Source organism: Dromaius novaehollandiae, chromosome 4, assembly GCF_036370855.1.
Source record: "Dromaius novaehollandiae isolate bDroNov1 chromosome 4, bDroNov1.hap1, whole genome shotgun sequence".
Lineage (NCBI taxonomy): Eukaryota > Metazoa > Chordata > Aves > Casuariiformes > Dromaiidae > Dromaius > Dromaius novaehollandiae.
In genome coordinates this window covers 11,812,036-11,837,033 of record NC_088101.1, presented here as the reverse complement: position 1 = coordinate 11,837,033, position 24,998 = coordinate 11,812,036, and the positions used below count along the sequence as shown (strand labels likewise).

General features: G+C 40.5%; 1 protein-coding gene across 6 annotated transcripts in view; it reads right to left on the bottom strand.

Moving 5' to 3' along the window:
• Positions 1-24,998, bottom strand: part of ADAMTS3 (ADAM metallopeptidase with thrombospondin type 1 motif 3) — a 186,020-nt gene that overhangs the window by 11,280 nt on the left and 149,742 nt on the right. For 4 of the 6 annotated variants that reach the window (XM_064510417.1, XM_064510418.1, XM_064510419.1 and 1 more), the window contains 14 exons: positions 17,193-17,276; positions 15,386-15,542; positions 13,322-13,427; positions 12,167-12,310; positions 10,458-10,590; positions 9,873-9,986; positions 8,683-8,828; positions 7,948-8,123; positions 6,728-6,861; positions 6,103-6,226; positions 3,980-4,036; positions 3,686-3,769; positions 2,179-2,259; positions 388-551 (listed from right to left, as the gene is read on the bottom strand). In XM_064510417.1, coding sequence (XP_064366487.1) covers positions 388-551; positions 2,179-2,259; positions 3,686-3,769; positions 3,980-4,036; positions 6,103-6,226; positions 6,728-6,861; positions 7,948-8,123; positions 8,683-8,828; positions 9,873-9,986; positions 10,458-10,590; positions 12,167-12,310; positions 13,322-13,427; positions 15,386-15,542; positions 17,193-17,276 — 1,704 coding nt within the window. The remainder of the gene's footprint in view (positions 1-387; positions 552-2,178; positions 2,260-3,685; positions 3,770-3,979; positions 4,037-6,102; positions 6,227-6,727; positions 6,862-7,947; positions 8,124-8,682; positions 8,829-9,872; positions 9,987-10,457; positions 10,591-12,166; positions 12,311-13,321; positions 13,428-15,385; positions 15,543-17,192; positions 17,277-24,998) is intronic. The other 2 variants (XM_064510422.1, XM_064510421.1) reach the window with 2 other exon arrangements.

The window sequence follows — 24,998 nt, the reverse complement described above, 5'->3', positions numbered from 1 at the left end:
GGTTGGTGTCAAACATGGCTTGACATGGAGCCTGATCCAAAGTCACTTTTGGTCCATTGAAGGTGTCCCAGTGATGTCAGACATCATCGTATTGGGCTTGTGATTGACACATTACTGCTGCATGAACGGGCAGCAGTTTACGAGGAAAGGTAGTGTGGAAACACTATTGCCTTGGCCATTAAACATGGCAGTAGGGATGTTCTCAAAAGCATTTTCCTTTAATAGAGAGTGAGAAAAGAGCCTCAGCCTGTGGGCTATCTCCTCTGCACACATCTTTCAGAGAGACATTACGCAGCAATGTTTTACCTCAGCACAAGCTTCGCACTGGCCATGCACTTTTATAGAAGACAAAAACACTATCTTCCCACTGCTTGGCATATAACCTACCAGCACAACCACTGCATCATGCAAAGGTCCATCAGTGTGGAGAGTTTCTATGTCATCTTCTATGCTGTATTCCCACTCCACGCCCAGGTCGATGAAAGATCGTGATCTGGCTTCCTCCCCTTTTCCATTCAGAATATAATGTCCTGTAGCCTGGTTCTTAATTGCTAAAAGGAGTGAAAATAGTGGCTGTCGTGCCTCCCATCACATCATCTGCAATCATGGTGGCTTACGTGAAATGTGACAGAAGTTATTATAGACAGACTTTTGCAAAAAAATACCGGCAAGTGCTGTAGATGCATTGGCTTGGAGATAGGCCTTCCCAGGCCATCTCACGTAGCCACCACATTCCAGCCTGGTAACAGATGCATTCAAATACTTGATTCAATTTTGTACCTCCTTATGCATATGAATTAGATACAGAAACAGAGACAGAGATGGATTTAAGTACCTCTTTGCGTGTAACGTGCACATTTCCCACATTAGCTGAATTCCCAAGAAGCACAGGTAATAGAAAGAAACTCAGTCAAATCTTCAGAATCACCCATCTTCCTGATTTGCTTAAGACCAAAACCAGTATTATTGGGAATGCCTATTAGCATAACAGGGGCCTCATCGACCTAGAAGTACATTTCTAATAATCCTCAGATTATGAAAATAACAGTTTTTCATCACGTTTCATTTTCTTTTCTGTATATATGCATGTATCTGATTCTAAAATGAGTAAGCAAAGAGCTGAGGCATTTGAACACCTGAGGAACTACTTATCTTTCGGTTCCTGCAACACACCTTGAAAGTCATGTACTGTGGAGATTATTATTACGCTCTGTTTACAAGCCAATATATTAGAAACCTGAAAGATGGACTCTCATCCTTTCTTACACAACTTTTTCCAATGCACAATAAAACATGATAGAGAACTATATGGAAATCTCGCAACTGCCTATGATTATAGTAATCACAATGCAAGAGGTCTGCAGTACCTAGTTAGTAGCTCGATGAAGCTACTTGCTGCCAAGGCAAATGGTGCTGCTCTGAAAGTTACTATCAGGCTATGCTTGGTCCAAATGAAGCTCTTGTACCTCAAAGCCAAGAGTGTCTCTCTTGACATTATCACAGTTGAGGCCATTTTTTTCTTTCTTTTTTTTGTCTATTCCCACTTTCTCAAATAACTAATTTAAGCCTGCCTGAAGAGTTTACAGATCTCAGATGCTGCAGTGGCACATAAGGAGTTGATTAAAAGCCTGTTGAAATCCATGAAAAATATCATCCCTCTGGTATGAGCTAAAATATCCCTTAAGCATTTCGAAGTGGTAAGTAGAAAGATACAAACTGACTGACAATAATATGAGTTGCCCTACATAAAAAAAATCCCAAATGAAATACTCTGTAAAATATATCACAAGTTCCCCAATGCTTCTTTCCAATAAAAAAGTTGTTGCTCACAATCTACAGCAGATAGGAAAAGGTAAAGATATGGAATTGGATTCACAATAATAGTAGATATAGTTTTTACCCTGGCAGTGCCAGTTTAAATATGAGTGATCGCAATCCTTTTTTTCAGGAAACATGCAAATTGGGGTCAGTTTAAAATTTTAAAGAATTCAGATGAGAAGTAGGTATTTGATTGTTAAGCTTATGCTGTAGGACTCAGTCCTTAACATGCAATTCTAAATGCATAAATTATACACTAGGTACATTAATTTGGTTATCTCATTTCTCAGGTTCTCCTGCATGAATGTCCTGTGCTTTCCATCATGCTTCTAGGACAAACCTGAGGAGAGAAACACTTACCAAGAAAGTGAGGAGAAGCCTCGTCTTCTTGGATAAACACATGTCGAGCACCAGGAGGGATATCAAACATCTTAAGGTACCCTTTGGCATGTGTAGTAGTCAATGGAGAAAGCAGAGAAGGAAAGAAAAAGTAATAGCTATGGTTAGTAGCGTACTACATTATCCAGCTCCTACTTGCAGAAGAGGGCATCCATCAGCTGAGAAGCAGTGTCAGAAAGAAACCGCTCAAATAGTTTTGTAACATACTTGACAGAACTTCCTTTTGTTTTTTTCTCTTTCAGGGAGAAAAGAGAAACCTGTTACAAATCTATTTGTCACTTGACTGACTACACTGTTATAGGCCATATCAATTAACAACTCAGGCAAAAGATATGTATATGTTTCCTATGTTTCTCAGCATAAATGGGAGTGAAAAAAACCATCTTCCTGATAATTTTTCCACAGTACCCATCAGCCAGGCTGTTAGATTTGAGTTTACTTACTGTACTGTTAGATGTTAATGTCTTGCATGTGTCTGCTTACTTCTGAAACATTACAAACTCTGGAAAAAGGCAGATGTAGTACAGAGTAAATTACTGCTACAGTTCATGAAGGGCTTGTCTACATGGAAGTTAACCCAACCTATCTATACCTGTGAATGTAAAATGCATCAGTTAAATCATTACTGCTGAAATGAAAAGGCTGAATTCAACTCCCTACAGCTCAGAGTAAAAAGCTGTTCCAAAAGGAAACAATTTTTATTTTATATTTTAATTATTTAACAGTCCGAACCACAAGCAATGCGTGTAGAAGTAAGTAAGTAGTACCGTCATTAGGAAGACTAACACTCCCCCACCCTACCCTCCCCGCATCGAGGACCTGTCAACAGGTGCTTTTAAATCACGTTTTAAATAAGAGCTTCATGAGCACAGAAGTGAATTATGTTAACTGCATGTAAGGATATAAAACTGTAAAAGTCTATGGTATTTTCATATTTCTATATTTTTTCCTTTCATGCGTGCATATTAAAGATAAATCGCCTTGGATCTACTTTTAAAGAGTAGTTCATATGAGTAAATTTGTTTTGCACTCTACTACGTAATCTTTCTAAGTGAAATCTATGTAATCCAGTCCTGCTATAGAAGCAGTATAAATGTGATAAAATTTGAAGGGTCTGTACATTGCAAACACATGACATAGCATATAACTAATTCTGTTTCATCCTGGAGATTCTGGGGCTAACCAGTGCATGTATAGTGTATCCTGTATCTGGCAAACTGCAGCTCCTTGGAAAATTTAAATGAAGAAATTAAGAGCTCTGAATATGTAAAATCATGTTTCTGGCTGATGTGTGGCTGCACAAGCAGCATTTGCCAATCTTTGTATTGACCATCTGTCAAGCATACGAAACATAAAGCTTTTGCCTGGTTTGGTGTTATCTGTCAATGACTAGGTGGAGATGAGAACTGCAGCAAGAACTCTCGAGTTGCCATGGATGCCTCTCTTTCTGCAAGCACTTGAAACTTACCCAGAATATTTTTAGACTCCTTTGTTTCAGAAAGGGAAATATTGCGAGCTCCTTTGGGCAATGTAAATGCTCCTCTTGTCTTCCCTTAAATAGAACATCTGTAATTAGTGTTATGGGAGAAAAGTCTTGTTATTTCATTGACTAAATTTTGAGCCAGATGTGCTTTACAAATATGATGTATAAGTTACATTATGTGTTCAAATACATTTAAAGTAGTATTAGAAACATCTAGCAAATTTTAATAGTCAATGAAAGTTAGACCAGTAGGTAGGTGATTTTAAGTTGGATACTTGCAGATTTCATTTTCCAGAAACTTGAATTCTTTTTGGCACCTCTTGCTTAAATGTTTCCCTGTTGGAAGAGGTCAATTAGTCTTTTTAATGACTAGATTGCCAAAGTTACTGCAAAACAATTTAACATTTCATAAACACAGATCATTTGGAAATAAGTGGCTGATGAACAGCAGTCTTCCCTGAACTATCTCCTAGCACTGCCTGTCTCTCTGAATTGTCATTCTTTCCGACACTGAGAATACTGTGCAAACGTGAGTCTGAACACTGTTGCCCCATAAGGCAACACAGTAGTCCTCAGTGGCCCATATGCAAAAGTGTCGAGGCAGAACACGATGTGGTCAGTAGTATATTTTGCCCTCTGTTGGCCTCTGTTTTTTCCCTCTTAACTTCCCAGAAATTAAGAAACAGAAACTAAACTCATTAGAAAAAGCTCTTATTGGACTGGGTCCAAAGTTGTTACATGGACATTCTCTCTGCCCTCAAAATTATAATGATTTTTTAGGGAAAAGATCAGAAACACTCTTAGGAGACTGAGCACTTATTTCTGCTGATTACAGTTTTACGTCAGAAAAGCACAGTAACTGCCTGCTCCGGAAATACGCACGGCTATATATAAGGCTCACGTTGATGTCTTAAGTCCATTAAATGCAAGGTTTGAGTGACTGCTGCATTATTCCCTACTCAACACATCATCCTCAGTGGAACCATCCCCTTCTGAAAGGTGATGTAAACAACAATTTTTGCTGTTGTGTGTTTCATAAGCATTTTATAAGGCCTACAATTTTTAACAGTTCTTTCTCTACTACCTCTGATAATTAGAAGCAGTAAAATTTTCTAGTTGGTTTGCAGCAATTAATAAGCATTTTCAGCAGAATCTTTTATGTATTTTATTTCCATTCACACATCAATTTATTTTTGTCTAAGTTTAGTTTGTCTGCTCACTTACTGTCCAAATTCAATTAATATTACAGTTAATCTTGCTTCACAGCAGCAATTACCAGCATTTAAACTGCTAAGACAGAGATTCACTACACCTGGTGCTAAGCCTTTCCCTGCTCTGTCTTAGAACACTTTGTGCTACAGAACAGATACTGCCAGAATAGCAGTGTTCTCCAACATAGAGGAGATGCATATCCCTGCGTAGCTTCCCTGGATTGAAATAACAAGCAATGTAGCAAAGCCTTAAAATGTAAAATGTATTCAGCAGAATATACAAGATAATGCTGTCCCAGCTCAACAAATAACTGACTAAGCAGAAATTGCTGAAGAAGTCCAAGGAGTTCTTAAATTATTTTTAACACAAAATATGTTGTAAAATACTCCAGAGCAGTCTGAAAATGTTAATCATGTCATTCTTGTTTTCGAGCTAACAGGATGCTATCATACGTTCCATTTGATGTCAGTCACACAGCTTCAAATATATGAGAAATGAGGACTCCTACCAAAACATTTTTGTATTTGGTTCAGAATGAAGCTGAATTTATTTTTTCATTTCTTATTTGACTAAAGAGCTGTAATTTGGGAATAAGCATTGTACAAGACCAATATGACATGAGCATCCAAGTGTTTATATGCACAGAAATTCAGACTTCCACTTCACAAATCTTTCATGAGTTTAGATTTATGAGAGAAACTTGTGAAAAGCTTAAACTCTGAAGTGCTTCCTCTAGTCCTCCTATAGAGGATAGGCTATAGATAAATGGGTGCTACACTTAGTGTCAGGTGAAGTACCTCAATTTCTTCTGCATTTCCCTGTTAGAAGAACAGGCTGTTTTTGTTTAGCATAAGTTGGTGTATCCCCATGACCACAGATATTGTCTGACTAGGCTTCAGCAGGTACAAAGAACAACTAAACATGCTCTGCATAGTGAGTATTTCTGGATACACTAGACTTATCAAGCTTTCTTCTGATAGGTCCTTTAAAAGACAGAAATATTACGGTGTTATTAAACGATGTAATTTCTTTATCAAGAACTAAACTATTTTTGCACATAATCTTGCAACTTTGGTTTCAATACCCTAAAATAGGTTGTATTTCTGACCAGAATGCAAAAGCAACAGATAGGACAGAAACACCAGAGACAACAGAGACGATATCCAGATGCATGAAAATGCTATTCCTACCAAGCTTTTTGGGAGTCCGGGTAAAGGTTCCCTTTACAGTTCGGCAATGAGAGTTATCTCCACCACAGACACCACATTTATCTTCAACCTTATTGGAACCAATCTCCTTGTCACAACCCACTTTCTGCAGAAGGAAGAGCAAAAAGAGAGAGGGCTTTGTCACCTACTGTAGCTTTATGGTGGAAAGCCATCTCAAAGTGAATGCATAACACTGATGTACTTAATTTAAACACAAATTATTTGAAATTCTGCTGCTGGATAATGGTTTCAGCATGAAAAATTCTTGCATTATATTCAATGTACTTCAAGACTAAAAAAAAGATGATGAGACAGACAACAGAATAACGGACACAATTCTTTTCACAGAAGAAAATAAGTGAAAAAAAAAAGCAAATGAAGCTACTAGTTTAAGAAAAGTGCAGTATTTCCATGGAATAGATCTGTACCAGTGCTTTAATTTAATGTACATTTCAAGTAATTATGAGGAATACGACACTACAAATATTTATTTTGAAAATGTCTTCCAAGTCTTTCTCTGCATTATTTACCGAGTTCTTTTCATTGATTCATTAAGGAATACAGCACAGTTCAAACTCAATGAAGACCTTGGGAAACTGTCACTCACCACACATTCTCCACGAACACAAATGCTGTATGGATCTTTGTAGGAACAGCGAGTCCCATCATGTGCCAGCTGTTTCATATAAGCAACATCTCCTGTTTCTTTGGATTGGCAGTACAGGTGACATCTCTTATTAGCTGTGCATTAAGGAAACAGAAGTATAACTGCGTAAGTTAAGAGCAAACCAGATGAGCTTCAGAAAAATATTCCACTGAAGGAATAAAGAGAATATAACAGAAATATAAAGAACTTTAAATAGACAGCTGTGAAATCAGGGCCCTTCTTCAGAGGGTCTTAGCACTGGGTTCCCAACTATTCTGAAAGTAGCTTTCATCTCAGTCCTATTGGGAACCAGGCTGAGTTTAGGAAATCACAGGGTGGCAGAATAATCACAGCTGGGTTTTCAAAATGAGTCTGTGAGAAGATGGTGCTAAAGCCACATGAAGTGCTGAGAGGATCTGGATATCTAGCTTTCTTAGCCTGTTTGGAAAATGCCAGCTGAACACACATTTCCTAGTCAATGACTTAATCTAACTCCCTAGCCATGAATATAAAGGGTATCTCAGGAGACAGGAGCATACCTAACTCAGGACAAAATGCCAGCAACTCAAAGCCTCTGCAGCCCCTTTCAGTAAGCTAAGAATCTGTCTTTGTACTGAAAGCTGTCCATGTGCACTGGAAGTAACTAGATTAATAGTAAAGACTGACAGAATCAGGCTGAGACAGACGTATCTATAAGGAGTGGGAAAATATTTCAGTGGAAGTTACTACCAGCATCTGTGATCAAACATTAACACTTTGCACTCTTGTAGACAAACAGCTGTACGGGAGAGAGGGCAGGAAGAGGTCCTTCAGGGCTTGAGAGGCAGCTTTGCACACTTTGCCCAGCAGTAGAGAGCCAGAGTGACAATGCAGCAGGTTAAAAGCTATGAGCACTCTCAGCAGGAGCTGAAAGCCTGAAGCATCTTGTTGGATCATGTTCTCACTAAGAATAGGATGAAAGTTAGGAGAAGCCAGATGGGCTGGACTGGGGAAATTACAGCTCTCTCACAGGGCATCTGCCCTTTATTTATGGGGCCATCCTTTTTCCTGCTCTTTAGTCTCACCTACACTTCTTTGCACATCGATTATTTCTGCCTTCTGCACGACTGACGGAACAAGATGCCACAAGCTCTGGGATATTCCAAGATAAACCTGTAATAAAGGCAAATAAGTGAACTCACAGTCAGGGTGTTCGTATGGCAGCCAGTGGTGTTTGCTGTTCTGATACTCAAAGTGAGAATTGCGCTGCTGACACTGCTGTGCTCTGAAGTCCTCAAAGTGCTTTGGACACTCTTCTGTATTGCAAAGTTGAAACTCAAAATTGACCCCAGCACAATCTTCACCTCCATTAATTGGCCTATGAGGAGAAAACATTTAAGAGATTCTAAAACCCTCTGGACATTAGGACTGGGGATTTTTCTTCTGTCTTAAGTGAAATTTAGCCTTAATTTTAAGGAACAAGTTTGCGAAAAAGGGGTGAGAACTCACAGAAATGGAAACAAAGCAGTTATACTGCACAGGCATGCATTTGCAATGTAACCTCTGTGCTTGCCCATACATCCCAAAGGCACATACTTGAATGCAGAAGCCATACATGTGCACATATATGGTGCCAATAATTGATTTACGATTAGCAGTTATCTAATAGTCTACCCTGCAGTTCGGTGAACTTGCACACTATGTTCCCTTCATTGTTTTACACAAGTATGTCATGGGATGATTTTCCACAGGCTTTTCTCTCAAAGTTCTTGAATTCTCCAAAAATGATCCTGGCTTTCTGCAAAAAAACATGTTTTAAGGAGGCTTGAACAGAACGGAATTTTTAGCAGAATCTGTCCCAATGTGTAAATGTCATTTAAACTCACACCTGTAAGATTCCTAGCCAACTGGAACTATCACTTAGCTAGGAGACCTACATTGGATTGTTGCACTGGCGTGTTCGGAAGCGAACTCCAGTTCCACAGGATCGTGAGCAGGAGCCAAATTTTGTCCAGGGTCCCCAGTTGCCATCCTGTTTCAGCTGGTTAGCGTTCTTCCACATGCAGTGGCCTTTATAGCACCACTGAGGGAAACCGGGCAAGGAAAACAGACAACAACAGAAACAAAACCAAAGCAGATGTATAATCACAATAAAATTAAAAGCACACAGATGTGAACTCATGGGGCTAAGAAGGGACATCTCAGAGAAGAGATTGGAAACAGATCAGCCCTCAGACTTTCCTGGGGCCATAAGAGTCAAGGCTCTTTGCACTCTGGGCCATGCAAGTAGCTGACCTCCCCTCTTGACCGCAGTCTGCTCCACAGTAAGCAGCACTGCTGAACCTGAGCCTGTTTCCTGCCATAGGCAGACAGATGAAGCTCAGCATGTTCTGCCCTTCTTTCAACTCATTTAAATAATTCTTTGTTTCATTTGAGTCTTAGTCTCTACCATCTTTTTAAAGGAATTTTAATGTTCTAAATATTGTATCATAGGATACAGTTCTTGCTGAGGCTTAGTATTTTTTTTCTTTTTCTGCTTATACTGGCCAAATATCATACTCATTCAAATAGGTAAAACAGAGGGCTAGTCACTGGGCAGGGTGTTTTTTGCTGCTGGCTAGGGCATATTCAGATGGTATAAGTGGCTCTCTTGTATCTCAGAATATACGGAATTTGCTAAAACAAACATTTATTGGAGTATAATTTTATAATTAAAAATGGATTAAGAGCAGGACACCCACTAATGGGAATATTAAAAGGGAAAAATAGAGAGCTAATCCCAAGCCTCCATAAACATTTAGCCATGGGATGTCTGGACCACAAGCACTAAGAAGAGTTTCGGACTAAGTACTCCTACCCTACAGTAACGGCATTATCTGCTAGGGTGGATTCCTGACACTTTATGGGCACTTTGCAGATGAGACAAGAATCCAAAAACGGTAACAAAAAGGCCACAGAAGAGGCTGAGAGAGACTTACATCTCAACTGGGGTTTCAATGGGCTGGGCTCCACCTAAGAGGTGCTGGGCAATTCCCCGATTTCCTATGTGCCCCTCAACCTAACTGAAGTAGAGAAACCCTGCAACTGATTTTTTTAAACAAAAACATACCGAAAACACAATACTCACTTTTCCAGGGGCACACTCTGTCCCATCAAGTGGAGGCCCTTTCTTAGTCTTACAGAAATACGGGTTATCTGGATGGCTACACCACAATTGCTTGCATGGGTCAAAGGTTCGGAACTGAAAGGCAGGATATTTATGAGTGAAACTCAACATTAGATTATCGATACTTTTCAGATAAGGATTTGAACCACTCTGAATTAATCTCTCACACAGGGCTACCAATAAGTAAAGCATCCTCAGAAAGAAAATGGCAGTGCTCATTCCTTGCATCTCTTGGTCCTAGGCTGGTGAGAAGACGAAAGGAGGAGACACCCAAAAATGGGAGGAAAATAAGTTTTTTCCCCTCTGTCTTGGGATCACAGGTTTGCTGCCAAAAGTCTGTATCATGTGGGTTATGCTGCTGTCTACCTGACCATTAAACGTGACTGAAATTACTAGGTTTCATCCACAAATCTCCTCTCTACATGACTATTTAAACTACTCTATTAAGTGTTTGTCAGCTATGAGAAAAATGCATATATTGCAGTTATTAAATAAGGCCAAATGCTGAATGAACGTCTGTCTTTGTAATGACTGCCTTGGACATACCGCTGTGCACATTTTATAGCCAACACCAAAATCAAAGCGGCACTGTTCATCCATGGAATAGTTGATGCCTGGCAGTTCAGGAAGCTTAGGCCAATCATGTTCAAAAGGGTCGTCGAGAAGACAGTCATAAGAGCTGTAGAAAGAGAGATAGAAAAAAATCATAGAAGACTTAGTAATTGTGTTTTTGATCAGCAAGGTCAACACACTTATTCTTAGATGTCAATACTAGAAATACTCCTTTTCTCCAATTTGTTTTCTGTCCCATTTATTTATACTCATTGCTCCCTGAAATACAGACAGTCCTTTCTGCAGGAATATTGCTTAGTGCAACATGACCTGCATTTACTGGGAGACTATGGAGAGCCATCTCCAGCCCTTCTCTGCCCTAGAGATACATGTGGAATTTGCACTTTATTTTCCTGTCACCAGAGGTAGAAAACAAACACTCTCCAATTCTCACTGCCAAACGGCAACATCTCAGTGCTCTTCGAACTGGAGTATGGTTCCTAAGATAACACTTAACACAAAGTCCACTGTAGTCAATGGGAGCCTTTCCACAGACTTCATCGGGCTTTGAAACACGACAGTGGTCTGAGAACAGGCCTGACATCGACTGCATTTGTATGGAAGAAGCCCTGCCTATGCAAAGAGGCAGAATTAGCCTTGCTTTCACTGGACTCCTGTTTAACTTTGAGGTCTTACAAGATTGATACTGGCAGGCTGCTCTTTCTGAACAGGGATAAATTTCACTTTAAGCTCTAAGGTTTTGGTAAGGTTACTGTTTTACACTTTATTTCTATGAATGGGGTTTGTTCTCTAGGAAATACAGGCTATAACGGGTCAATTCATGAAGTTTTTACTCAACTTTGGCTGGCAAAAACAGCCATTTACGATAGAGAAGGAAGTCTGAGTAAGAACTGGGTGAGGAGGTATGTAACATGGAGAGAGGCCAGAGCCAGCAGGGTAGAGATCAGTCCCATGGTGCTCTGTTTTCTCCTTAATTCAGACACACACACATGCACGCACACACACACACAAACACACACATTTTTTCCTCTTCTATGACTTTCAATAGTTCTTTTTCTGAGTTTAGGGCTTCATCCCACCAGTTTCACAGCACAACTCCTATAAAAATCAAAAGCTCTCTTCACAGCTTTCAGAAACCCAGGGAAAACACTAGCTGTCTAATACTGGATACTTTCTGCTGGAAAGACTTCTGCTACCGTCCTCCAGAGATTGCAATGGGTTTTCCATAAAGTCCTAAATGAGGAAGTACAGTTCTTGATTTACCTTTCCTAATATACATCTAAAGGGAAAAAGAGCATGTCAGGAAAGGAGGTAATTAGAAAGCAGCATGACTGGAGGAGGCCAGGCATGGATTGTCTTGCTGCTGCACTGAAGCACAGATAAGCCTACTGGAATGCCTTTGAAGACTGAATCCTTATTTGAAAGCAGAGAGCAGGCCACACTGGAGCATCCTATTTCTCAGTATCTCTGAGGCTCCCGTACCACTGTGTTTATAAAAAGGGGCTTCCACAGACAAAGGTCAGGTTTATGACACTTGTGTCTGCTCCTTCATGCTGGGATTGCCTCTCCTCTTCTCTTCGCTGTCTAACAGGGCAGCCCACTGGCCCCAGATCCCAGCTAACAACAAAGACTTCTGTTTCTTTTAGTAAAAAAACTACTGCTGAGTGCTGACAGGTCCTTACTGTATGTATCTTTTGAGTTCTTGGCCGCTGCACCTGGACCAGTGGTAACGATGAAAGGCAGCCTGCACCAAGGGAGCCATAACACTCCCCATTGCTGTCTCATCACCACATCTGTTCCCTTGCCCATCATGCTCCATTCCCAACCTGGAAAAAAAAAAAAAGGCAGTATCAAAGCTTGGGCAATTTTTGCTCTTTAACTGCTAAAAGAGCTGTGAAGAAAACAGTCTCTTACAGACATGTAATCATTCAAAATGAATTTTCTTCATTTCAGAGATATCACCATTTCAAATAGATATCTCCTTTGATGTCAGAACACCAAGGACTCTCTGAATACTCTTGCATTTATACTTCATTTTATTTGTTAATACCAGGAATGAGGTAACTAGATGATGATTTCTGCTCATGCTTTGGATAAAGGAAAAAAACCCCAACTCTGTTAATCAGAGAGCAGTTTGTTCAGACATTGAATTGTTCATGTTTGTACACTCATTTATCAAAAACATCTATTTACTCATAGAGCTGACATGGTTAACATGTTACACCTGCAAGTGTGCATCTGGTAGAGCTTAACATGCAAGTGACTTGGTCATCTCAAACTTGGCTAATTTTCTCCTGTGTTACTTTGACAGTGGCAGAGAAATTCACTGAGGTGTACAAATGAACAAGTAGCTTGTACTGTTTAAAGAAAAAAAAATCAGGTCAGTGCTTGATATTAATTCATCCAGGCAGCTAATGGAGATCTTTGCTTAATCAGCTATTCCCAACCTAACACTTTCTCATTCTCTAAGAAGTGCCAAATCTAACAAATTTTCACTTTCAGTCAATGAAAAGTAAGAAAGAAGTTAATGATGCTTGGCAAGCTACTGTCTCCACTGAATGCAGTGAATTAAGACACCACACCCGGGCCTTCCAGGTTTCTTACTTAATGACCTCCTTCTCACCCCCACCATACAAAAAGCAAATTCCCTCTTTCTTCCCCTTTCTTTCTTCCCCAACTTACTTCTTCATTGCTTAAAGCACTGATGCATTGCAAGGAGATGGAAATATAAATAGGACATCTGTCATATATACATGAAAATTAAACTGATTTATGCAAACAGGAGACGCAGCACCATATTTTGCTGCTAATCTAATTTAGACTGAAGTTAGACTTACACATGGCCAGTTTCATGAGCAACAACAAAAGCTGATGAAAACCCATCCTCATGGTTGAGTGTACAGCTTCGGACTGGGTGACACATGCCAGTGACAGGAGCATACCCTGTTGAGAGAAATCAGGTCTGTTTTTTTCCCCATTAGATTTGTTTCAAGCCCAATAAGATTTCCTACATGAGAAGAACTCAGGATTCTTTTGCCTTGATGGTCAATTTTCTCTATCTCATTACAATTACTGTCAAATAGATTAAATGGCTCTGACAAACTGGGTTTGATTCTCCAGACATCTGTATTATTTCTGGCCCTTACACATTTTTCACCAGAAATACACAAAATGACATTTATGTTCAATTAAAAGGTAGAGCTATAGGGTTTTTTTTTTCCTTGTGTTCATATTAATACCTTCATCTATATATAGTCTGGTACACATTGCATGTCTTTTCCTCAGTAAAAGCTGAAATCTTTCTGAAGACAGGAAAGTCTGTCTTACACCTCATCTTTACCAGTTTCACTTCAGGCATGCCAGTCCAGACCTGAAGAAAGGCTTGGCTCTCTTACCTCAATGAAAGATGAAGGGAGGATGGAGGGATAAGCACAAAAGCTTTCTTACTAAATACCTTACTAAAGGGCATGTCTAACTGAGAACAGGTCATTCTTACCAAGTCCTAAGAGAAGATTTGTAAACTCTGGACATTACAGCTGAATGTACTACTGCCATCATGTTAAATTACATGTATTATGCTGCTTTTCCAAGACTGAGTAATGAACAGGGCTGCCTTCTTCACAGACAAGTTGCAGGATTTGAGTCAAAGGCACAGAGGATGGGTATAGCGCTAGAAGAGACCACAGTGGCTGGCAGAATCGAGCCGCAGACCCAGCCACAGCGCTGCAGCTGGACAGATGACTGAAGTGGCAAGGGAAGCTCCAGGGTTTTATTATGAGGCTCTCTCTAAGGACTGACACAGGCAACATTTAGAGAGGGAGCAGCACTGTTGGTGTGTCTGCGGGAGAATGAAGTGTAGAAGACAGAGGGGATTTCTGAAAGACTAATATTAGATTTATTGCAGTGGAGGCCATTACATTAGTAGGACGGCTTTGCATCAGAAATTACTCAATTTTCTGGTTGATCTTTTCCACCTGGGAATGGAAGCAAGAAGCACACAGAACCACAGTGTCTCATTTAAGAGGAATCCCCACGCTAGCTCTTCAGCCAGTTCTACCACTGACGACAGCACACAGATGAAGTGATTGTTTGGTCCAGATAAATCATTACAGGAAGGGCATTCTGCAGTGTAACTACATGAGAACCAAGAAAATAAAAAAAACAAACCACCAATTTATTGTAATGCTGCACAGAGCAGCACAATTTCAGGACTCTTACCCAGGCTATTTATTAGCAGTGACATAAATCAAAATCTATATGCTACTTCATGAATTTACCTCCCATTTTCCTTAGTTCTCTGAGTAATAAACATGTATCTAACTAGCTGGCAGAATGTTTATAAAAAGAAATCTACAGAGAATGATGGTGTAAAATAAAAGCTAAATAAAATGCAAAGTGCATTGAGAGTTCCTAGTGCCCCCTGCCCCAACATACGCACAAACACCTGGTATCTGAAGAAAGCAAATTACTATTTACTCAGACCTCTCAGGTCAAAAACTTTATTTGTTGCAATCAGACTTAAATGGCAAGGACACTCATTGCTTTTTTTTTTTTTTTTTCCGTATATAAAATGAATGAAAGAAAGTAGTTTTTCTCCACAACAGAGTAATGAGTACCTACTCAGGCTGTGATGACTGTCCATGTGTGACTTTTCTAAAGCCAGGACAGGAAACTGGGTGATTGGAAGTTATTGTGAGTGCATATGCTTTTCTGAACAGGGATAGGTTTCAGCATACCTTTAAAACTAAGCACTTCCTTAAGTATTTGCTGAATCATGGCCTATATTCCTTGTTGCCTCAGGATCATATATCAATGCAATTTTCTAATTTTTTTCTTTTCTGTCAAGCACTAGCCAAAACACCCCAAGACCAGATACTTCTGCTACAGGTTAGCTGCATTACCTTGCATACCAGCGGGCCCAAAATCTTGCCTGGTTAAGAAGATGGCGTGATCGTGGTGTTCAGAGTGATTCGGATCTGACTTCTGCTGCTGATACGCCCAGCGGCAGACATTCTCCAGGCTTCTTGAGGGATTCCCCCTTTCAATCAAGCTAATGGACTGAAAGAGCAACATGTTAGACCCAGGAGCTCCTGAAGGTAAGAAACTTAGACAAGTTTTGTTCTTCTTGGAGCACCCATCAGGTCTCTATTTCTCTGTTCCCCGCTCCCTATCACTCTAAGTCACGCTAGCCCTCTTTCCTATTAGAAAAGTAAATGAGTACAGCTTGTCATGACCCAATCTGTAACAGGTTATATTCTGATATTCCTCTCGGCCTAATTGTCCTTGATCTCCAGGTGTACAAGAGCTGCCAGACCAGAGTGCTGGCAATTTATACCCACACTGTGGATATGTAACAGTGACCATGTATGTGTCATTGTGCATCTTAGGGATTTTTTTGAAGACTTTATCATGAGTATTCACATCATCTATGGAAATAATGGCCTTTTTGTATAAAGCCTGTAATGTGCAGGAGAAACACACAAAATGATGGAAGGGTTAAATAAGGACATTTTTATTCCCTTTGCTGGGACTTGTTTACATTCTTGACTGCTGGAAAACAACATGATTCAGTTGAGATAAATGACAGTGTGGCAACACATACGGTCTCTGTTGAGGGAGTGAATGATACAAACAAACAGGACAACGTCTCAGCTGCTGCAAAGCACTGTAACTCCAGTAAATCTATACTGATTAACACAGATGAACCATGTGAATCTGTGAGATTTTTGCTACAGTGTGTGCCTACAAGCTCAATATGTTCAAAGTAACCAAATTTAATTATAGCAGAAAAATCAAGTTGGGCTTTTCACTTACCAAATTTAATGTGAGAGTTAAATGGGAGGCACATGATCTTTATCAAGCCATAAACAGCATTAGAGTTTTCCTCTCATCCTAAACAATTTAACAAGGGTTTATTTCAAAACTCTCTTAGTGCATTTTAGCAGGGAAATCAAGGTAGCATTGCAAGTACTATCCAGGGCAAATAGTGAAGGAGCGTACTATGATTCAGGAGAAGGGGTGTACACAACAATGAGAAAAGGAGATAGCTACCCTAGCAGACTGCTTGGAGGGGGTGCACCAGCAAGTTGCTTGTCAATCAAGACAATCACGTCTACTAAACTGATTTCATTCCCTGAGGACTCACGATGAGAAGAATTCAGGCTGCAGGCCTGGCCTGGCTGAGCTCTGCTAGGAGTGTGGCTGCAAGGTGTCCCCCCCCACACCTCTCAATCAGTCCCCCAACAGCATCAGCAAGAGGGGGTCAGTGCTAACGACTGCTCTCTCTTGACATAAGAGCCCTCACAGGCACAGCTACCGCTTCTCTCACAGCACCAGTCACTGTGACTTGGTGTTTAAACATGGAGACTTGGAGACATAAGAAGAGGATGTAGTGCAACAGCAGCTTTCCACTGGGCTGAATCCATCCAATATGACAGAAAAATTAGGTTGCTGCAGTCTTTTCAGGTTCTGTATAATGAATGAGGTGTGAAATGACTCTGCAGCCAGTCTTGCACCTCCACCACAAAAGGCACACTCATGGGCAGCCTCAGGAAAGAGGGCACAAGCACACTGACAACATGCCAAGCAGGGAAAGCAGTTCTCTGGAACTAGCCCTGCAGTAGACTTCTCTCCACAGCCATTCCTATGAGTCACATAAAAAGTAATTACAAAGATGATGAACAGGGAAACTGTCCGAGGCGTGCTTACCTTTGCATACCCTAACATGATCATTCGGACCAATACGACATTTATGTGAACACCCAGGGATTCATCATGGTAAATTTCATTCACCTAAGAAAGGGGGTAGGAAAATAAAAGGGAAAAGTAAAGAAAAATAAAAATCAGTGATAATACAAAGGGAACTTCCAAGGACGTGTATACATTATTTCGAGTGCTTACACCACTACGGTCTTTTCAAAGGAGTATTCAAGTCTCAAATTATTTCCATGCAGTGAGAAATGTATACTGCACTTCCCGTTGTCAAATACTCCCTCACAGAGAACTTACTGAAGCTCATGTCAAGACTGCTCTCAACTTTAATGGCCTTTGGATCAGGGCGCATAGAAAAGTTGTTTGGAAAAAAAGACTTCAAGTTCAAACTCTGCAAATACTTATCTGAATGCTTAATTTCATTCACACAACAAACAGAATGAGGGAAATGAGGCCATGCCTGGAAGCAAGGTTATAGCAGCATGTTCAGGTTCACTGAAGGATTTAACAGCAGATAGAATTCGCATTAACAACAGATAAAACTATCACTATCCAGCCCACATAGCCACCTCTGCTATGCCATCTGGCCACTCAAACTGTGGATGAATTCCAGATCCTGTTCCTATTTGCTTCATCAACCATTTGTCTCACTTCAGTCAATTTAAACATGTGGGATGAGTATTTTAGTGGGGAGAGAGCTAGCATGTTTTTGGTCATTTTGTAATAGATTCTACTGCCAGTAGCTCTCACTCAAAACAAATGTGCCATTAACTTCAGCATAGGTTTGTCTTTGGAAAATACTTGAGGATTTGACTTAAAGCCATTTTTGCATTCTGATGCTCTAGATTGGGAAAGCAGAATATTTAGACAATGACACGAACAATGAGGCTCCATTTCTGCATGCATGTGGGCATGTGTTTAGCTTTAAAGATTGGAATAATACTCTTGACTCTAAATTAATCTTAAAATTAATGAGCAAAGTGTTTCCAAATCCCAGAAAAGCCTTAGAAATTCCATCTGAAAGTTTTAAAGTCAACAGCATTGCCAGAGACATAAACTCTATAGTGTACCTCACAGAGTAATAACATCTCAAAATATACTTGATTTCTGTAAGTCAGTGCATTCCATTCAAAAATTCATTATCTGCATCAAAGCGTGTAACATTTACATCATCTGGAAAGACTTACTATGCTAAAAACAACTGTTACCCTGAGAAAACACCCATCCATATGACAACCTCATGAGACCTCAAAACTCTAGTTCTTAAGGGCTCCGAAAAACATACAGGAAAGTGCAAGCTTCAAAGCCCACATGGACCCCTATAACACAGTCCATGGCTTTGCAACAAATTAGGTCAGCAGAGGTCTCCAGTGAGATCTGTACGAATGCACCTAAGGCAAAATTATAATTTAAGTGTTTTTTGTCTGGTTTTCAAAGGAAGTAAAGGTTAGATGATCATTCTCTGTAAGTTCCTATGCCCCCCAAAATTTTGGCCCTGTTCACCACTTTCCAGCAAAACCTGCAAAGCAATAAAGATTTCAAAAAAATTATGTATCTACAAGTTTTGCAAAAATAAGCAGCTGATTGGAAATAGCAATCTTATTGCTGCTTCTATGGAGGCAAAGACTGCATGTCTTTTATCCCACCTCAGAAAACCCGCACACAGGTGTTGTGCTTGTGAACACTCTTGGCAAAAGAGAAGCTTATCTCTTGTCAGAAAGCCTGACCACAAGGCAGAAATCCAGAGGTAACATGAGAGAGATCCTCTGCTCACTGAACAACTGAAATTTTTCATGGTGGTTTTTGGAGGTTTTTTTTAGAAGCGACTAATTTTTAAAGATAAATTAGTACAAAAATCACCACGTAACTCTAAAAAGAATATTTGTGGACATGAAGCTAAAAAACCAAAATTATGCAAATGGGTCAAAATTGTTCTCTTGAGGACCTTCCTTGTGTCTGGAAAGGTGAGAAATGTCCTCCCATCAGTGTATAAATTAGAGGGCTAAAATATCTGCAGATCATCAATGAAGTTACTCATCCCCCTCAAAACAAAATAAATATTGTATTATGGGTAATTGGTGCAAAATAAATACCAGTGTTCAGAGGGAGGCTGGTAATATTTGGACAGGATTTAGAGGTTATTTTTTTTCAGTCAGGCTAAACAGAACTTCCCCTTTCCCCTGAGGGAAAAAGGTCATTCCAAGTTGTCCAGACTGTGGGACCTGGCACAACGATTTTAGTCCATGTTTTTAAAAAATGCAAGCCCTTTTAGGACCAACTGAGAACAGACTGCCAGCAGGATAGTTCAACCAGGGATTAGGACATAACTCACTCTGCCCGCCTTGTGAAGCAATTATCCCAAAGTTCAATTATTCATCTCTCATGTTCTCTCCCCGGTAATGCAGTAGTACTGCTCCCAGAACAGGTCTGTGTCAGAAAAGTGTTTGCAATTTCCTTCATACCAAGAAACAACAAGCTTCCCAGGAGTGACTTTCATAGAGACAAAAAGAATCCTGAGATTACCTAAAGATTCAAGTCTTACATTTCTCCACAATACCACAGTTCACTCTACGCTTTCTGGACTGCTTGGAGGGCTCCACTATAGGATGTCCAGGAGCAACTTGGCATATGCTAGCGAGTGACCTAGAAACAGGAAATTTTGGAAATCTGTAACCTCACTGGAAGGCCACATATCAAAATAAGTGCTGAAAGCTGCCAGTGGAGATTGCAGTACTTTTGTACTGCTGGAATTGCATCTACACTGTGGTTATACTGGCAAAATAGATTACATTCCTAAGATACTGGTAGAAGTACAAAATGCATATATAAATCATGCCCCAGTAAGCTTGATTTGTCTGATGTGAACTTGGGAAACAGTTCACAGATGTTCAACTGGCCACACAGCCTCTGTTATAGTATTTGAAAGGAAAAAGTGGTTAGCTTGAATTCAATAGCAATATACAGAAGACAGACACAAGTCAGCACTCTCACTGGACAGTGATGACAACTGGGAGACTCCACAGACAAAGCGGGAAAATATCTGTTTACTGAATGGTTAAATAATTATTCAGACAGACAAAATAAATGTACAGCTGGCAATGAACCCTTAGGCTGCAGTGGGGAGCGCTGAGAGAGGGAGATAACTGCTAACCAAGGGACTTCAGTGTTTATGTGGAGACTCACCCATATTTACACAGCATGAATGTCATCAGTAAACCCATACATTCAAACTGATGTACTCGTAAAACTACAGCTAGGAAATCAAAGGCACCCTCCAGCCAGACCCTGCTCCCTAAAAGAAAGTGGCTGGACTCTCACCTGTCAAAGAAATCGCTGCTTCCTGTCCCCACAGTCAAGTACGCAGTCCCAAATTATGCTGGATGGTTCCACTGAGCACTTCTCGCAGCATGACCTCTCGGTAGCTGGCCTGTCAAATTTGGGACAGGCAGCAAGCTGCAGATGCAAGGTTCATTTTGTGCTGTCAGTGGCAGGCACCATGCAATTCCCCACCAGGGCTGCCCCCCAGCCTGCCAACCCTACCCCCAGGGGGTGGTGCCCACGTAGGGGCTGCCGGTGAATCCGCAGGGTAACCTGCAGCCCTGACAAGGGCTGAGGTCCCAAACAACAGGGTGCCTAAACTGCTCACTCAGCAAAGCCTCAGCCGTCACCATCGTCTCCCCGTGACAAGCTCCCAGGCCTACCAGCGCTATCTGAGAACACTATTACCTTGATTACCAGCTCTTAATTTCCTTTTCTTGGACTCTAAGACATCTTTGATTGCTTTTCTAAATTACTGAGCTATTTCAACAAAATTTTCTTTCTGCATTTAAGAAAAACCAGGCAGACTGAAGTTTACAGAAGTTTCTTCACTGACGTTTTCCTACCTGTGCTCACCCACAGCCAGCTCCTCTCTGCTTAAACCACATACTTCATTTGACGCTTCTTGTCTGAGCGCCTGGATTCTGGGAGACCACCTAGCCTCAATGACTTTCTGTTTGTGCCTTGATAAAACTGCATATGTTTCCTGAATACTCTTAGCCTCTGATGCCTTTGCACAGAAGTGCAGTTTATTAATTAGTATGCTGCAATGAAGGAGAGTTGAGCAATTAAGAATTTAATGATTAATGCCATCATCTGCCTTACCGCTCACATCACTGGAAATGAAAGAGCTTTGAAAAATAATCCTCTCCTGACCACCCACAGGTATGAATGACTAGAGTAAATAGCAAGGAGCAAATTCAGCTCTTTTGGTGACACTGGCATGTGCCATTACTCTTAACCACAGGCTGAGGGTAAAATTAGATCAAGAGCGACATAAACTAACTGATACATGGGAGAAGTGAGTGTGACTGGATCCTATAGAAACAGCTGCCAGCAAGGAATCATGGCAGACAATGAGGTAAATTATAAGCCTGATGAAGTCAAATATTAACATTCAGGGTTGGGAGATTGGGAGAAGTGGGGCTTAGAAGCAGAAATGGCTCCCTTTTGGTCCTGTGACAGAGGGTGAGGGCCTGGGGCTGGTCTGCTCTGAAAGCCAAGCCATTCAGCTCCACAGCATAACCCACCTGCTGAATGGCAGTCAAGAGTGATGACTCTCAAACTCATAGGGAAAAGTCACTGCCTACAGAACAGCCTATCTGTCTGTAAATAACATCCCCCAGTGCTCTCTGGGGTGTGGAAATGCAAGGAATTAAAGCAGAGATCTCCTGAAATGTGCCACTCAAGTACCCCCGTCTCCCACAGAAAGCCAGATTGGGCTATGACAGTTCAAAAGTTTCAAGTCAGGGAACACAAGCATCCTTCTCTTCAAAGTCAACACCCACCCCACAGCCCAGTCAAGCTGGCAGTGAGACTCCTGCTGCCTGCTGCGAGATTTTTCTTAGGTGTTGAGGCTCTGTAGCACTCACATGTGTTTTGCTCTGCAATACGAACAAGCCTCCTGGAAAGTCACTGTGCATAGGCAACAGAACTGGCAGGAACAGTTGTTGACCTAGGCTTTTCTAGTGTCCTTATTCACACTTCTGTTGAAGAATTTTTAAAAGCTCTATGCTCATCTATGTCTATCACCTATCCCTCATCTACGTCTATCACCTATTCTTGCATTTACTTTGCATTTCTTGTTTTACCTACATGTTGTTTAAAACTCCTTGTAACAAGGTTAAACATTACACTGTTAAAATCTTGACAGCAATGACTAGGGTGTTACAAAATACCACTACATCAAAAAAGGCAACAACCTTAATTGCCGCTGACCTACAGCTTCTCTGCCAAGGGGGTTGTTTTAGCTTGCTCAGACTCTGTATTGACACACATTCCCAGTAGATGGAGCCATCGGTATTTCAGAAAACATGAAACTCTGGAAGTATTTTTTGAAGAGTAAATCAGCACAGCTGTTTACAAAGTTAAATGTTTGTTTTTAAAACTAAAATGCAAATATTCAGAAATCATATTTAATGAAGATTTATTACAGAGAGGAAAAACAATACAAGAGATTATTGTCTGGAGTTTGTCTCCTGCCAAGAATGTATGCCTTTGATTTTTTGGTATAAGCAAAGAAACAGCATAAAGACACTCCTTACAATACCTCCTATTTCATAATTCCTCCAAAATAGTGGCTGGCCAACAAATGGAATTAAGGCACAGAGGAGACAGCAACTTCTGAAAAGGAAACTTAATGACTGATTATTTCAAAAATCCTCATCTGGTAACAGAACCAAAAGACAAACTTAATTTCTCAAAAATCACATTCATGTTGATACTTCATGAGGCATGTGGTAAAAAAAAAAATCTCTGCAAGTAATGTATTAAACATATTTTGTTACTCACAGGAATAGTAACTTTTCATCTCAGACTATCTGGGTTCAAATGTTAACTTGCTTCCATGTTTGCCAAAGCCATATTAGCTCCTATTTCACATTCGTCAGTAACACAAATTACTTGTGCAGTTTAGCACAACCATAAGTCACTGCTCAGGGAAAATCTGGAACTGGCATTTCTGAATTAGCAAGAACAGCCCAGCAGAAGTGCATGGAAAATGTTGCAGATGACCTGTCTGCCTTACGCATGCCATACTCGGATAGCAGCACTAGCTCCCAGTTCTATATGGAACTGCACAGAAAAGAACAAGTGCTGATCTGACTTTTCTATCTGAGGAGGTAACAATCAGGCAAGCAAGTGATAGGGTTAGAGACTAGAAAATGTCAATGGATAATTGATTAATGTGTTTAGCCCTTGCTATGCACTTCTAGACAGAGGAAGAGTGAATGAAAAAGCCACTTAAATTCATGGTTGTCCTATCTCTGCTGTGAAAATGTTAAGTAAGATCAAGCAACAGACAGATAAAGAACTACAGGTAAGATATATGCATGGAGACCTATGGAAGGATTTTTAACTGGGTGCTATCTGTTCCTATTGAAGTCAATCATAAAACTCTCATCAGCTTCAACACTGAGCAGTCCTGATATTAACCTCCTTGAAACAATATTTGCGCTGGAATTAAAATTAAATGTGGACTTTTTTCTGTGCTAAATTAACACTGCTAATAGACAACAACCTAAAATGGTGATTTAGGAAAAAAAAGTGATATCCACAAAGCTGCAACACTGAGTGGACAGTGATCACCAAAGGTGGAATTTTGTCCAAAGTAACTTGCAATTCTAGGATGAATGATGCACAGAAGTTCCACCCTACTAGATAATTCTGGTTTATGGTCAAGAAAAAAAGAAAACAAAAAAACCCAAGATATAAATACTGACAAGTCCAAACCTGCTTAGAATCCCTCACTATAACTTGGTGCCCTATGTGCATATCTTTCTCGTCCCAATTACTTTAATCCAGGGAAACTTCAGTCTTAAGTAACCATCCAAGGGAGTAACAAATGATTGCCTAATACAAGAGACATTCAATTTCAGATCTAACAAAATAGTACTGAAAACCTCAAGCTTTTCTAAGTGGTTGCTTAAGAAACTGTACTTGTTAGGTCTTGCTGAAAGTGATCAGTTTGAGTGTTTCACTGTTCTGCATTTTATTACTTACAAAATAAACTCCCTCTAAACTCTATGAATGTCTTTAAAATCCCTCTCTTTTTGTTACAGGTTTCTCTTGCATGGTGTGGAGGAGAGGAAAGAAGCATTACCAGAGACAGCATAACACAAAAGAAAAGTGAGCGAAGTCCTATAAATCCCTGTCCATAGGGATCCTGCCCCCCTTTCCCTGTCTCCCACTCCTCTGCTAGTTTTTAACACTACCTTCTTGTCTGCTGTACTTCCCCAGGTTCTCCATAGGGTACCCCGCTGAGGATTAGGAGTGGTGCTTGTGCTATGGCAGGATTTGGGAGATGGAGGCTACTACTCCTCATACGCTCCTGGTAAAGGTGAGATAAGGAAAACATGAGTTCTGTCACCAGAAGGTCCCAGAGTGACCATAAATAACTCCAGGCGAATGACATCAGCCTTCCAGGAAAGCAAGCTGTAAGTGACTTCTGCAGTTCATGCTGCAAGATAATGGCAAAGGTCTGCCTAAAAGCTAGGGACCACACTAGGTTTTACTGCTTTGGAGTGTTGCTTGCCTCCCACTTGGGCTTCTGTCTTCCAGCTCTGTCCCTTAATATCTGTTTTAGATGCATCTATGATTCTGTAGGATTCACAGTCTGTTTACTAAGCCAAGAGTACATGTTAACCATATGGAAACATCTCAGGCATTTCTTTGGCTGAAACTGAACCTCCAGGCCTTGGGCCCTTTTGGTGACGAACCCCAGCACTGGAGCTCCCAACAGCATCTCTGGGTCACGCAATGTTTGGT